The 15720-nt window shown below is 41.2% G+C and overlaps 1 protein-coding gene across 4 annotated transcripts in view; it reads right to left on the bottom strand.

Moving 5' to 3' along the window:
* The window catches only part of PHACTR2 (phosphatase and actin regulator 2), a gene marked incomplete at its 3' end in the record, with an annotated part of 130965 nt that overhangs the window by 54213 nt on the left and 61032 nt on the right, over positions 1-15720 (bottom strand). For all 4 annotated transcript variants that reach the window (XM_082668832.1, XM_082668834.1, XM_082668833.1 and 1 more), the window contains exon 3: positions 3141-3221. In XM_082668832.1, the coding sequence (XP_082524958.1) occupies positions 3141-3221 (81 nt within the window). The remainder of the gene's footprint in view (positions 1-3140; positions 3222-15720) is intronic.

The following is a 15720-nucleotide window of genomic DNA, read 5'->3' as shown; positions in this document are numbered from 1 at the left end:
TGACAATGTAATTGTTTTAACCATTATTACATTAAAATTTCTTTAGTAGACTAAATAACTAATTTTTAAAATTCAGAACAAAAAACCTAGAGAGAAAATTAAATAATTGTGAGCACAAGAAGAAATTGGATTATCACAAGATAGAAAGAAATAATCAACAACGTAGAAAGATACTTACTCTGAGATATAAAGCCAAAGTATAGGAAATAATAGAAAAAGGAGTCATGTTTGTAATAAATATGGAATTCAAGAATAAAACAGAGGAGAACTGAAGTTATTATTAATTAATTGGTGTGTGTATTGAAAAGGTTTTCTAGTTTTGTATATTATTTTATCAATAGAATTAAAATAAGTCAAGTCCTTGATATAGTTTATGTATGTAAGTAAAATACAAGCTCAGCAAAGGAAGGCAAGACAAGGTGCTGAGCCAGGCTGCAGGTTACAGTAAGATGTGCCCACTCCAAGTCTTACAGGAGCATTTGTGTGCAAAGGAAGGAGAAAACTCAGACAAGAGTCGTCAGCTTAAAGTAAACCAAGAGATAAAGCGCACAGAAATAAGTGGTTAAATAAGAAGCATGAGAGTATTTGAGGGATTTCCCTCTTTCTGGTAAACTGGTACATTGGGGATACAGTTAACAGAGGAACAGAGACAAGAAGAAAATCATGTAAGAACAGAAGTTGGGTGACTCATTAGAAGGTTAAAGAGGACACCATGGGAGAAAAAGAAAGGAGGCTGTTATGCAGGCAAAAGCATCTACATGCCTTCATGTTAAAGCTAGGGGAAAGATGGAAGGTAAGAACCAGAAGATGTGACTAAACCTGGACCAGACCATGGACTTCTCAGGAGAGAAGGCCAATCACTGAATTTTTAGATTGAAGTTAGATTTTGGCATAAAAAAGGTCATCTAAAAGAAATAATAATAGCTGGGAGTGAAGGTATGGGGTGGAATGGGATGAGGTCGAATCCAGGGTAGCTGGCAGGATTTTAAAAGTCTATTTGGCTCACTGAATAAAGGGCATGATTGACAAGCACTGTCAAGAGCTACGACAAGGTCAAGAACATGAAGGCAAAGAATGAACCTTCACTGGCAGAAGAGACGAGGTTTTCACCAAGCACAGCAGCTTCCAGTCTCTGGCTAGAGCTGAAAACAGACCGAAATTCTCAAGATAATTGTTTTTGGAAAAATGACAGAAAACTATTTTCCCCAGCCCTTGGCTGAAAGTGGGGAAGGGCTCTATTTACAATAAGCCTCACTGGGAACGTCTAAGTATTTGGTAATTTCTGTAGTTCTATATAGGGACCATGCAAAAAGTAGAAAGTAAGGTTCGGTAATTGATGACTTCCCAAACATTAAACCTACTACGCTATGTTTATGTTAAAGACTGTTTTGTTATTTTATGTTTTAAAACTTTTCACGTTCGGTCTGTAAACATTAAATAAAATAATCCAATAGAGTCAGATTTCTGGAAAGTAAGTATATGAAATTGTAATCCATCTTGCAAATAGTTTAACAGATTAGCCAAAATAAAACCAAGCAATATTAAGCATTTCTTTCAGCTGACCACTGCCACTTGTCTTTAGAAAAAGTAAACGCTTTTCTAGCTATAATTTTTAATTGGGTAAAAAAAGAGGCCTTTAGTCTCTAACTTTAATAATCATTAACAGTTTCAATCAGAAATTTTTCCTTTCTTTGAAAAGGTTTCCAAATAAAGGACACCAAAACAGTGCACTGGCCCACGCTATAAAGGTGATGGCCCAGCACTGAGCTTTCAGTGGACATGTAATTTCTCTGCCATCTCCAGGGAGATTAGGGAGGAAGCAAACTTTGATACCAGTAGCAAGCCCACCTTCAAGTACAAAAAATGTTAAGGATGTACATTTTTTATTTCTAAAAGTCCCAGGAAAGAAATGACTAGCTTCAAGGTAATAGAAAACTAGGGACTACTTTAAGTTCCTTCATAAAATGGAGTGAGAAAAGTACAATACATAAAATACCTAAAATTTTGAGGGCTCAAGAAAAATGGCAGTATTCGCTCCAGACGTCCCTACTTTCTCTGCAGGAGTAAAATAGTAAAGCATCTCCTAGCTCCTTCTAGAATATTCAGATGCTGGGAAAAGCGTGGCATTTGGACTTACAAATAGTGAATGCCTAAAGAGGTTAAGCTCTTTGCAAGGAATATATATCAGGAAATGAGAAGAACTATTATTTCAATTCCAAATCAACAGCATTTTATTTGTGCCTATAAAAGCACAATAATAATATTTTACGCCAGTAAATGTTTAGAGGGGTGGGGTGAGGAAAGGCATGAGGTAAGTCAGCAATGTTGCAACAAAAATTTCCTTTAGTTTTATAGTAGTGGGAGCAATGAAAATCATTCAGTACTATTTATTTGGAGAAATAACCATCTTGGTATTTCTTTTGAGGGTCTATCTCAGTTTCTATCTAATCCTTGTCTTTTTGAGAAAGATTCCCCCTTGGGAGGATAGAGGAAAACAGGAAGAAGATTAGAGGTAGGGGAAAAAACACTTGGAAATAATTGTTAGTGATATGGTCAGACAGAGCTAGAGTCAAAGAAATGAAAAGAGAACAATGCTGGGAAAATTACTTGAGAGAACACATAAAGCAGATTAATTTAATTTGCCCATTAATCCTTACTGACCGTACATTTGAGCGTATTACAGAGCATAAAGGACGAGAGGTCTGTTTACCATCTCTTTTCTCTCTCTTCTCTTTTCCTGGTAGACTTAAGAAACCAAAAGGCATGAGCCAAGCTAAAACTTTGCATTTACTTAAACAATTGAGTTTACTTGTATAGACAGATTGAAGCTCAAGAATAGAGAATGAATCATGTAAGCATTTGTATCTTATCTGTATCTCCTGCCACAGAGTAGCTTTGTAAAGCTTTAGGTTTAGGGTGACATATGGTGAAGGACTCACCAAAAAGGTCATTGAATTTCTTCTCTAGAAAACCTTAGATTCTCTGCAGCCCACAAAGGCATTCTGAATTAAAGCAAGATTCTCAGAGTGTGGTACTTTATTTCCCAAAGACCATGATCATCTTAAATTTCAAAAGAAAATGAAAGAAAGACCAAAGAAGGAAGGATCAAATTATTTTAAATGTATGATTAATTTCCTCACCTTGATCAGGCAATTCCTTAAGAACTCCCCTTCTTATCAGCTCCTCTCTACTTTGTCTTGTAGAAATCTTCCTTTCTAATACTTTTAAAAAGAATAAGCACAAGTAAGAATCAAGTCATTGCTTAAAATAATTATGAAAAACATTTCAAGTAGAATTGAGCATATTCATTCTGTTGACTTGAGGCTCAAACCCCAGTTTTTCTGGTTGCCTAGCAAACCACGTGATTGGAATCCACATAATTAGGACAGGGCAAATAACCCTAACCCAAGACCTGAAGCTCAGCCACTGAGCCTCGTCTCCCAAATAACAGAATGTGGCCACAAATCCAGACACATTATCTCATATCAACTATGGAGCACCAAGGCTACTTCTCACTCGGAAATACCCCTTTCTTTAGTAATGATGCATTCTAAAACACAGGCATCTGTGAATGATGAATGTGCAATGTATGAATGCGCTTATATGGAAAATAAACTTTCAGTAGACACTCAGGTAACTCATCTGAACCCCAGACAGAAGGGACTACTTTTCTAGTGTTTTCTTTCTCACATCATCTATTACAAAAGTCCAACATTTCTGTAATTCTTTTCCCTACCATACTCACAAGTTCTAGAGTGTTCTGGTGTATACCCTGACAAATCCCAAGTCTTGGGAGGATGGAGTTAATTCATGTTTTCATAGTATGTAAAGGAATGGGAATCTCAACACTGACTCTTCTTCTAGAAGAAATTAAATTCCTGGTACAACTTCAGAGTTTAGGAGTTTAGGAGCTCAGGGTGGGACTTCAGTAGTATTCACCTTATATGTCTATAATATTAGTTCCTAAACCCTACATGTCTATATGACCACTAGTTCCATTCCCCCCTTTCAAGGGTCATACCATCTTCTAATCCTTTGAGCCAACATTCCTCAAAGTGCATTTGCCAGTCTCTATTCTCTCTGGATGTCCTGTTCAAGAAAGCACCTTGACACCTAAAACAGGGCCAGAGAAGAGATCTACCTAGGGCTCTTTGGGGAAAAGGAAAGGTAGATTGGTGGAGAGTGGGTATGCACGGTGGGACTAGATTCTGACACCCCCCCACTAAAATTCCTACCCTTGGCTTCATAATTTGCAAATCCTAAAGTCACCCTGGACAACATAATTTCAAGACCTAAATGAAACGCCATTGCCCCAAGCCACACCCTCACACATACTGAGAACGTGTTTTTTGGGGGGGTGTTCCAGGTGGCCCGATGCTAGGACACTGGGTGGGGGAGGGAGGGACGTGCCTTAGACCAGCAGCTTTGTATTAAGCGATGACATGAGCCCCAGAATAGCAACACTTAGTCTCTTAAAGAAATTGGATTTTTCCCCCTTTCTGATAACTAGGAATTATGTATCTTGGTTGCCAGAAAAGTCAGAGAAAATCTTGATATTTACCATAGATTTCATATAATTCATGGATGAAATCTGTTTCCTCCTTCTTAGCAAGTGACCTGACTTCATTTATATTTTATGTATAGCATATGTGTACTCTTTGTTCTAAGTTTTGTCCAACTTTTTTTTTTTTTTGGTTAGACTCAGAATGTAAACAAACAAGAAAATGAATAAATGAGTAAATGAACGAAAGGTCAAAAGAATGATACTGAACATCTCATTGGTTCACTTGGAGACACACACAGAAACCCCACGCCCCTTTAGGTCACTCACCCAGCCCCACTCTCCACCACCCCTTGCAGAAGCAAGTGACAACAGCTCACTGAAATGTTGGCGATTTCAACAGACAAAGTTACCTGGGTATGGGGGGCCAGCAGGAGCTGTTCTTTTATGGGAGCTCTTTTACGTAAAAAGAGTACCGTTGCTTAAAGGCAGCTCCAACGTGTTCAGGTTTTGTCAAAGAGGAGAGAACCCCGGTCAGCACAGGAAGCCAAACAAGAGCACCCACAATGCCACTGGGGCACTGCGGAGATTGTGTGAGGGGTTCAGTAGGACCCATTCATACCTGACTGGGCCTCCAGCGGGAGCAGGCCTCTGAGACCTCTCACAGCGGGATCTCAGCCCCTACTCCTGGGGCTGGGCCCAGAGACCCCCAGCTGTGCTGCGCTAAGCTTAAGGCTGCAGGCACCACTGGGCACAGGACGAGCCCACATCCTGGGAAACGGAAGGCACTGCCTATTCAGAACACAGTCATTGTGGCCGTCTGCCCCTGGCTCTTAGGAAACAGAGCTTCTAATTGTTTACTCCTCCGGTAAAGTGGCCCAAAACACAAAATAGTTGTCAGAAGTCTTGGATGCTAGCTCCAGAGCTTCCACGGCCAGTTGTGTGATGCTGGGAACTCTTCAAGTTCCAAGGCCCCTGACCCATTATCTGTAAATCGAGGGATGAGAGTCAATGGCCGCTAAAGGACAGGTGGTCCAGCTCAAATAGTGGGTGATCCTGGATCACTAATCAAGGCCATTCTGTAATCTCTGCTTTGGGCACCTTTTAAAAGCTTTCATATTTGAACTTAAAATAAAAAAAAATCATCAGAGAGCCCGAAAATATCCCCTTGTTTCTGCCTTTCCGTTATGGATCCCAGAGGATGCTTTAGTTTAGTGTTAAGTTTTCTGTTGCTTTAATTCTAACTTAATCTCAGCTAAAAATCCCTCCTCTTTCTTCCATGTAAATACTGGAGCTAGACCTCGGCAGCTTGGCTTCCTGCCAAGAATCAAACTCCACTGCTTTGTTCTTTTGCTCTACCTCCTATAAAGGGGCCCTGATAGGAAAATGCCTTTGGCTATTTGTTTGGTCTTTGGCTGAGGGCATTTTTAACACATAATGCAGATATCTGTGTCCTGGGCCAAGGAGAACAAACTACAGGCAACTAAGCACGGAAGGTATTTTGTCAAGGCACCAAGTTCCAACCACCGTACTCCCAGAACAAGTATCTCACTCTTCATCTTTTAAAATATGTGCCTCATGTTTACAGAGTGTCTGTGTGTTTGCAGAACACATTCACTGGACACTTTTTCATGGGCTCAGAAGTGTCTTGCATTGGAATGAATCCGCGAGGTCATTCTAGTCCAACATACCACACAAAGCAGGAGCCCTTTCAGGAACATTCCTAAGATGTGCTCACCTGCCTGAAGACATTCGGAGGCAGGAGGGTCCCTTTGTGGCACAGCCCCCCTCCAGTTCTCCATTGCCCTCACTTTTAGGAAGGCATACCTCATCAGGAGCCAAAATCGCACTCCCTCCCTGTAACTTCGGCCCATTCATCAAGCCCACGCTCCCCACAGCTCTAGACTTGAGCCAGTCGTCTGTGAGTGGAAAACAGCAAGAGTGACTCTGGGTCCACTGAGAGCAAAGTGGGTCATGGAAGCCTCCTAGAATCTAATCCCAAGTATCCACCAGCTGCTCTTCGACTCTGAAGCTCACACTCATCTGCTCAACAACAGCAGTAATGCTGGGGGGCCGGGCGGTTCTCACTCACAGCTGTAGCATACCCAGAATCTTGCTGGGGAAGAGACTTAGCAGGACACAGATCACTGAATGTAATAGTTGGGCTTCTCCATGAAAAGTATTGTTGCCAGTTGAGTAAATGCCTCATGGTTACTCAGTTTTATCCTAATTGAAAAAGCATGTGTGATTTTTACCGCAAGGCCAAGCAAACCCATGATTTCTTTTTTTTACATAGTTGATTTACATTATTGTATTAGTTTCAAGTGTACAACATAGTGATTCAATATTTTTATGGATTATACTCCATTTAAAGCTATTACAAAACCGGCTATATTTCCCTGTGCTGTACAATATATTCTTATTGCTTATTTCTTTTATGTGTAGTAGTTTCTATCTCAATCCTCTACTCCTATCTTGCCCCTCCTCCCTTCCCTCTCCCCACTGGTAACCACTAGTTTGTTCTCTATTTCTGTGATCTGTTTCTGTGTTGTTATGTTCATTCGTTTTATTTTTTAGATCCCACATATAAGTGATAATATACAGTACTTGTCTTTCTCTGTCTGACTTATTCCACTAAGTGTAATAACCTCTAGGTCCATCGACATTGCTGCAAATGGCAGTGTTTCCTTCTTTTTATGGCTGAGGAATGTTCCATTGTAAATATGTACCACATCTTCTTTATCCATTCACCTGCTGATGGACACTTCGGTTGCTTCCATATCTTAGCTATTGTAAGTAATGCTACTATGAACATTGGGGTGCATGTATCTTTTCGAATTAGTGTTTTTGTTTTCTTTGGATATATTCCCAGGAGTGGAATTGCTGATTATACGGTAGTTCTATTTTTAGTTTTTTGAGGAATCTCCCTACTCTTTTTCACAGTGGCTGCACCAATTTACATTCCCACCAAGAGTGGAAGAGGGTTCCCTTTTCTCTACATCCTTGCCAGTATTTCTTTGTGCAGAACCATGATTTCTGTTTTACTCCCCACTTTGGGTGAATTAAAGTTCTGACAGTTCAATCCTGATTACAACAGTTCATGTTCTCTCCAAGTGAAGGAAGCACTGTGTCCCATTTTCCCGACTTCATACCTATACTCTGGTTTTTCAAGTATTTGAAAAGGACCACTCTTCCAAAAACTTCCAATGGCTGTCCATCTCACACTGAATAACATCTCAATTCCTTGGCATGGTCCCTAAGATGCCCCACCCCCTACTCCAGGATGGCCCTCCCCCAACCTGATCGGCTCCTAACCACTCCCTCCTGGCTCTCTCTGCTCCAGCCTCTCCAGCCCCTGCTGCTTCTCACCTGAGGCAAACTCCTGCCTGGTGGCCTCTGGCCTTACTGGGATGCGATTTTTCAGACCCCCACATGGCTCATTCCATCACTTCCTGCTCATTCCCTCACTTCCTTCAAGTCTTTGCTCAAAGATCACCTTATTAGAAGTCCCTTCCCTGTATACCTGATGGAGAATAGCTTGCTCCTTTTCCGATCTTTATCCTTCTTAACCTGCAAACTGTGTCCTGACCTCCGACATGGGACCTACTAACTTTGTGTAAGTGTAGTCTCCATGAGAACCAAAACTCTGTTTCATTGACTGCTGTATCCCCAACAGTGCTTTCTTTGCAGGTTGTTGGCACTCAGGGAAAAAAAAAAGTGTATTTGTTGAAAACAATGGATTAAAAGAAATAGGCTAAACAAAAGAAAATAGGCTAACCATGGTCTTATTTTCTGCCCCTTCCCCACCTCCAGGGTAGGAGAGAGCAAGCGAGACCTGTGGCAAAACTGTAAGAACAAGAGTCTTCAGTCTTCTCCCAACTTGACTGCTTGGCTGGACCAGCCCAAGGGAAAATCCTCAGCTCTGTCCTACGGCTCATCTGAAAAAGTCCCTGTATGCTCTGAAGAAGGGAGGTCACAGTGTGTAGAGGACAGACACCAGCCAACTAGCAGGGTGTAGCACACGATTGGACTCATCATAAATTATAAGTGATTTATGATGTCCTTCTGGGCACGGAGCCTGCATTCAGGAGAGGAGGCTGGGGCACATGCCGCCAGCTCCTTTCTGTGGATGCATGGCCAAGATTTTATATTACTCTGGAAGTATCTGTGAGAGTAAATCTTGCAGTCCACAAGCCACTTGTGTTTTCTTTTGGCAGGGAAAGGGAGCCCTAATTCTCAATTCTAACACCGTTTAATGTCGGAACAAAATAGAAGAGCAAATAGGAGACCATTAAATAAGCGGACCATGTTATCTTCTTGGTTCTGAGTCCTGAATGGCCTTACTGTGAAACAGAGACAGAAACAGAGACCTGCTTGTCTTGCGTGGAAAGTGTTCTATAAGAGCCTGGCTTTGCTTTACCTCTCCCTCAGTAGTCATTACAGAAAACAGAATGTCAAGAAATGGTCTCCTTTTTAAAAGACCCTTCACTAGGGCTTAGCTAAATCATTTAAAGAACTACAATCACCAAAATGCCACCCAACAGGACATTTGCAAAAACCTTCCAAAACATCTCAAGAATGTAAGGCAGAGAAATAAAGCCAACAGCTCCATCTCAAAACACTCAGGGGTCTGGCCGTTTTCTTGTTTATCCACGCCACTCCCCCTACTCACAAATCCTACAGACTCCTGAACAAGTCCAACTCCTCACAGCAGCAGCCAACCTTTACAACTGGTCCCAAAGAACCATTCTTCCCCTCACTTCTTTTTTCACCTCACTTTTGCAAAAGCCCAATGTTAAAGTCAACCTTTACTTCTTGCCATTTCCTAAACACTTCCTGCACTTCCTCTGCTACATTCCTTTGTTTCTTGCTGCTAGAATCAAGCTGTTTCCCTCTCCCTCTACAGTGAAATCCTGCTAGAATTTTAAGTCCTCTTCAAACAGCGCCCCCTGCATGGCGATCTCACTATTCAGGCTGGTAGAATCCATAATAACTCTCTATGCTCCTAAAGCACTTTTTCTTTTTCTTTTTTTTAACTGAAGTATAGTTGATTTACAATGTTGTGTTAGTTTTGGGTATACAGCAAAGTGATTCAGATATATATATTCTTTTCCAGATTCTTTTCCATTATAGGTATTACAAAATATTGAATACTGTTCCCTGTGCTATACAGTAAGTCTTGTTGTTTATCTGTTTTACATATAGTAGTGTACATCTGTTAATCCCCTAATTTGTCCCCCCGCTTCCCCTATGGTAACCATGTTTATTTTCTAACTAGAGCACTTTTATTTTTAAATTTTATTTGTTTATTTGGCTGCGCCGGATGTTTGTTGTGGCACACAGGATCTTCATTGTGGTGTGTGGGACCTTTAGTTGCAGCATGTGGGATCATTCAGTTGCAGCACGTGAACTCTTAGTTGCGGCATGTGGGATCTAGCTCCCTGATCAGGGATTGAACCTGGGCCCCCTGCATTGGGAGTGCAGAGTCTTAGCCACTGGACCACCAGGGAAGTCCCTAGAGCACTTTTTTGAAAATAATTTATTTATTTTTGGCTGCATTGGGTTTTCACTGCTATGCGTGGGCTTTCTCTGGTTGCGGCGAGCAGGGGCTACTCTCTGTTGCGGTGCACAGTCTTCTCATTGTGGTGGTTTCTCTTGTTGCAAAGCATGGGCTCTAGGTGCATGGGCTTCAGTAGTTGTGGCACGCAGGCTCACTAATTGTGGCTCACAGGCTCTAGAGCACAGGCTCAGTAGTTGTGGTGCACGGGCTTAGTTGCTCCACGCCATGTGGGATCTTCCTGGACCAGGGCTTGAACCCGTGTCCCCTGCATTGGCAGGCACATTCCTAACCACTGCGCCACCAGGGAAGTCCCTAGAGCACTTTTAAATAACCTCTCTGTGCCTCTACTTTCTCATTTACAAAATGAAATAACAGCTGCTACTTTCTGGTTCTTCTGGAGATTAAATGAGTTAAAACAAATAAATGTTAGACTAGCCTAGAATCTAGAAAGCACTGAATAAATGTTAGCTATTACTATTATTGCTGTTATAGCACTTACTATTTTTTTTATTGCTACATGGATACATAGTTGCACATTCACATGACTCTAGTCTAAGCTCTATGAGGTATGTCTTGTGTATCATTTCATCTCCATGATGCTAGAAATGATACACTGCAGAGTAGATACTGTGCACTTCAGTTTTGTTTTATTTTTGCAGGGAGGTAGGGGAGACATGTCTAGTACCCTTTTCTACCTTTTCTATTTATCTTAGAAACAGCCCTCATGATATTTAGCCTTTGAGGAACCATCCTCCGCCTCTCTGAGTCCATGTTACCTGTGTGAGGCTAACCCCAACCCTGGGCTCCAGGGCTCCCAGGCTTATCCAGTCAAAGCCCAGTACCTTCCTGGCGTTGGTGACTGGATCAGAGAGGGGCTGTGTCTGAGTTGTACCAATGAGACCCAGGCCCAAGAATTTTGGTAACAGCAGGAAAAGTAGGTGTTTTCTTTCTTCTGGATCTGTAAAACTAGCTGAAGAGGAGCCTAGGGCGGCTAGTAATCAGTCACTTTGCCTCCGTAAAAGGAGAGCCTAAATTAAAAAAAAAAAAGCCAGTACAGAGGAATACAGGCTCAAAAAGGAGGCAGATTTCTAATCTTAGCTTCTAAGGACCTGGATCAAACCATGCCTGAAGGTTGTGTGCCCCTGGGCTTCTCAGTTATGTGAACCAATAAATTCCCTGTTGCTATTCATCAGCAGTGAAAAGCTCTGACTCATCAAAAAAGATGTTAAGTAGATGCTTTTTAACACTAAATTTTCTTACAGCAGAGCCCAAAGAGTCTCTAGGTTTTCAAGGCAGAAATATGAAAGAAGAACTACACAGACCCTCTTTTTACCCCTCATAGCCTTAAAAAAGAGGAAGATGTCTACAATCCCTTCCTCCTCTTGGGAAATCAGTGACACAACTTCCTCCAAAAACCTGACAGTAATCATCTGTTTATCTGGTGCTTAGATAGCTTTTTTTTTTTTTTTTTTTTTGCAGTACGCGGGCCTCTCACTGTTGTGGCCTCTCCCGTTGCGGAGCACAGGCTCCGGACGCGCAGGCTCAGCGGCCATGGCTCATGGGCCCAGCCGCTCCACGGCATGTGGGATCTTCCCGGACTGGGGCACGAACCCATGTCCCCTGCATCGGCAGGCGGACTCTCAACCACTGCACCACCAGGGAAGCCCAGAAAACCTTTTTAAAGTTAATTTTTGTTGGGCAATTTTTAGATGGTAGTACATTCTCATATTTCAAATTATAAAAGAATACAGTAGAAAATCTCACTTTCTCTCTGTCCCCCACTGGCTCTTACCCTGTACCCCACCTATTCAAATTGAAACTCACCCTTACTCCACAAGTAAATAACCATTTTTATTAGTGCCTTATGTATCCTCCCAGACGTCCTTAGGCATATTCAAATGCTCATTTTAATTTTTCCCTTTTTTACATAAAAGGTCGGATGTTTTAAAACTGTTCAGGGGCTTCCCTTGTGGCACAGTGGTTGAGAGTACGCCTGCCGATGCAGGGGTTACGGGTTCGTGCCCTGGTCCAGGAAGATCCCACCACATGCCGCGGAGCGGCTGGGCACGTGAGCCATGGCCGCTGAGCCTGCGCGTCCGGCGCCTGTGCTCTGCAACGGGAGAGGCCACAACAGTGAGAGGCCCGCGTACCTCAAAAAAAAAAAAAAAGAACCCACCTGCCACTTCAGGGGACACGGGTTCGAGCCCCGGTGTGGGAAGATCCTTCATGCCACGGAGCAACTAAGCCCGTGTGCCACAACTACTGAGTCTGTGCTCCAGAGCCCACAAACCACAACTACTGTGCCTGAGTGCCACAACTACTGAAGCCCACGTGCCTAGAGCCCGTGCTCCACAGCAAGAGAAGCCACCGCAATGAGAAGCCCGTGCACCGCAACGAAGAGCAGTCCCGGGTCCTCGCAAATAGAGAAACCTGTGTGCTGCAACGAAGACCCAATGCAGCCAAAAATAAATAAATTTATTAAAAACAAAAAGAAATCGATTAAAAAAACTGTTCAGCATCATACTTTTTCATTGAACAGTGTATGTAATACTTCTAAAATTTCAGGTGACAGAAAAAGTTGAGATGGGAGGAGAGAAGAGGTGATCGATCGCCTTTGCCTTGTGCAAACAGCAGAGCAGCAGCTGAAGTCACTTCTGTTCCCAGAGAGGACAAGCTGGGAACAGCCATGGCAAATCCATCCAAAGGGACTCATGGGTTTTATTGCCAAGGGATAAAGGTTCAGGATTAGAACAATGAAGTCCCCGATCCCAGATGGGCCAGGAAGTACAAGTGATCTCAGGAGAGTAATTAGAGGCCAGGAATTGTGAGCTACGTGAAACACCGCTTGTCCTTCCTCCTTCCAGGCTGACTCACCTAAGCTCATGAGAGGCACAAAGGCACTAGACAGGTGCCCTGGGGGTTCATCCTGTTTGATGGAAAGTCTGTGTGCTTCCATGGCTTGTCTCTTCACATTCAAAGACAGTAAACCCAAAACAGGGTGAAGACCACAAAAGGCACAGATGTTTGAAATAAAGACAATGATAATCATCCTTCGAGAAATTAGCTTCTAACTTCCCACTGATAGGCAAAAGTGAATCTCAGCTCTGAATGGTAAAGAGGTTTTTTTTTAAGCTAGAAGATCATAAACAATACCCATTAGAGAAGAAGCTTCTAGAGAGCCTGGACTTCTTTGATACCCTTCCCCATCTACTCTAGGACAATCTTATCCATTTCAGGGACTCAGCCATGTTGATTGAAATGGGATAATATCTTGTCTTAACACTCATCAGGCAGCCAGCTGACAAGCCAAGAGTGGATATGAAAGAGACCTTAGTAATACTAAACTATCTGAAATTAAGATATTCCCCTTCATTTCAATATTAAATTCTATTGTCCAGGATTACAGGCATGTGAAATTTAGGTCAATTTTTTAAAGGGGGTTACTATAATCTTTAACAGCCTGCTTTCTTTTTAAATTAAAGTGTAATTGATGTACAACATTATATTAATTTCAGGTGTTTAGCACCTATTTTATTTAGTTAGCCTATGAACAATACGTATTAAAATATTACCATCTCAAACTGATAGGTGTGAGTCACCAGTCTAAGTAAGAAGACCCAGTAGGCATCCCCCCAAGTCCATGTTCACTACTTCCATATACGTACCTAATCAGACCAGGTTTCTCCAGATGATTAAATAGTTTGTGCTCTTGAGCATTTTAAACGTTCCCCTCTTCTACCTACCATCTTGCCTACACAACAGAATGTACAGTATTTATAAAGAACATTATTTCTCCGGCAACACTTGTCCATGCCTAGACTAAACCTAGCTTCCTGCCTGAGCCTGCAGTGAGAGGACCAAGAGTAACTTCACTAAAACTTTTATTTTCCAGGGCAAAATACCAAAAAATGTTTGGTGTTTGGGAAGAAGTTCCTTTTCATTGTAACTGGAACTATAATGTTCAAAGTTTGATAGCAGTGCTAACTTTACACTTTGATATAATGCTCCCCTTCAGTACTTTCCCTTTCCATTCTGTTTCTAAATTTCTGATTATGACGGTGATATCAGGTGATTTCAATTCTTCTTAAACATGGAAAAAGCTAGAAAATAGAAGTATATATTCTAGCCCTTTAAAAAATACATCTTGAGTTCAAATCCAGAGCTTGCAACTTGCAGGTGATCACAGGCAAGCTCTTCAACTTCATGCCTTAGTTTCTGCATATGAAAACAGAGGTAGCAAAACATGACCTAGATGGACATTAGAACGATTAAAACGTCTTGTAAAGTGTTCGACACAAAGTAGGCACCCCATCAATATTAGGTATTTTTCTCCCCTACTTTCCATTTCTCCTTATACATATCTATATCCCTTTGACAATATTCTACTGAGATTTTTACCTGATATGCTTATTGATCTAGAAGGCAGCACAGTACAGGGGTTAAGAATGAAGACTCAAGCCAGGCTTCTGAGGTTCAAATACAGGCTATGCTACTCACAAGCCCTGGAGCCTAGGGCAAGTTTTTTAACTTTTCTGTGCCTTAATTTATCCATTAGTGAAACGGGGATTATAATAGCAACCTACCCATAGAGTAACTGGGAAGACTTCAAACATTTAATATAGCATCTGGCACACAGTAAAAACTCAACAAGAGTTAGTTATCATTATTATTAATATCTATATACCTTGCTCCTATTTTAAGTTTAATCACAAAAAAAACTTCAAATGAGAAACAGAAATAAAAATTAATTTACTTTTGTTTAAAAAAATGCTTTTCATAGGCTGCACATGTAGCAAATTATACAAATTATTCAAAGGGAACTTTTTTTTGTTGTTTTTGGCCACGCTATGCAGCTTGAGGGATCTTAGTTGCCTGACCAGGGACTGAACCCGTGTCCTCAGCAATGAAAGCGCAGACCTAACCACTTGACCGCCAGGGAATTTCCTAAGGGAACATTTTTCATACCTCATGGGGTAGTAACTAAATTTAACTCTTTAGCACTGAACTGAGAAACAACAAGCAAGGACTACATAATGCCAGCAACATGTTAACATCAGATTTAAATAGAAGATTTTTAGTTCATGTCGCTAATGTTTTGCACATGATTCACTTAAGGTCTTTTTAAAAGACAAATTATAGGGGTTGAGGAGGAGAGGAAATGGGGAATTATTGTTTAATGGGTAGAGTTTAATTTTTGCAAGATGAAAAGTTCTGGAGATCTGTTGCACAACAATGTAAATATACTTGACACTACTGAACTGTACACTTAAAAATGGTTAAGGTGGTAAATTTTATGTTATGTGTTTTCTACCACAATTTTAAAAATAAATTAAATTGTAAGATACTTTTGGACTACATTAAGGCTGACAGCCATATGTCTAAGATGAAGAACAGATCAGAAGGAATTTTCAAAGAATTTTAACTACATTGATGTATTATGTGTTCACTAACTGCTTTCCAGTATCCAATCTTCTCTCCACCCATGCTTTTTATTCTCTTGTATTTCTCACATAGTCTCTCATGCCGTATCTTATAATAGGTACTAAGTAAACACTTATACTTTCAAATAAAGAAAAATTTAAGAGTATCCATTTCAAAACCGAAAGAGTCTGGATTTGGGAAAGCAGCTGAAGAAAACTCAGGACAAAAAAATGTTATA

This window comes from Grampus griseus (assembly GCF_964374135.1).
Source record: "Grampus griseus genome assembly, chromosome: 13".
Lineage (NCBI taxonomy): Eukaryota > Metazoa > Chordata > Mammalia > Artiodactyla > Delphinidae > Grampus > Grampus griseus.
The sequence above is the reverse complement of the archived record's forward strand: the minus strand, read 5'-3'. Positions and strand labels throughout refer to the sequence as shown.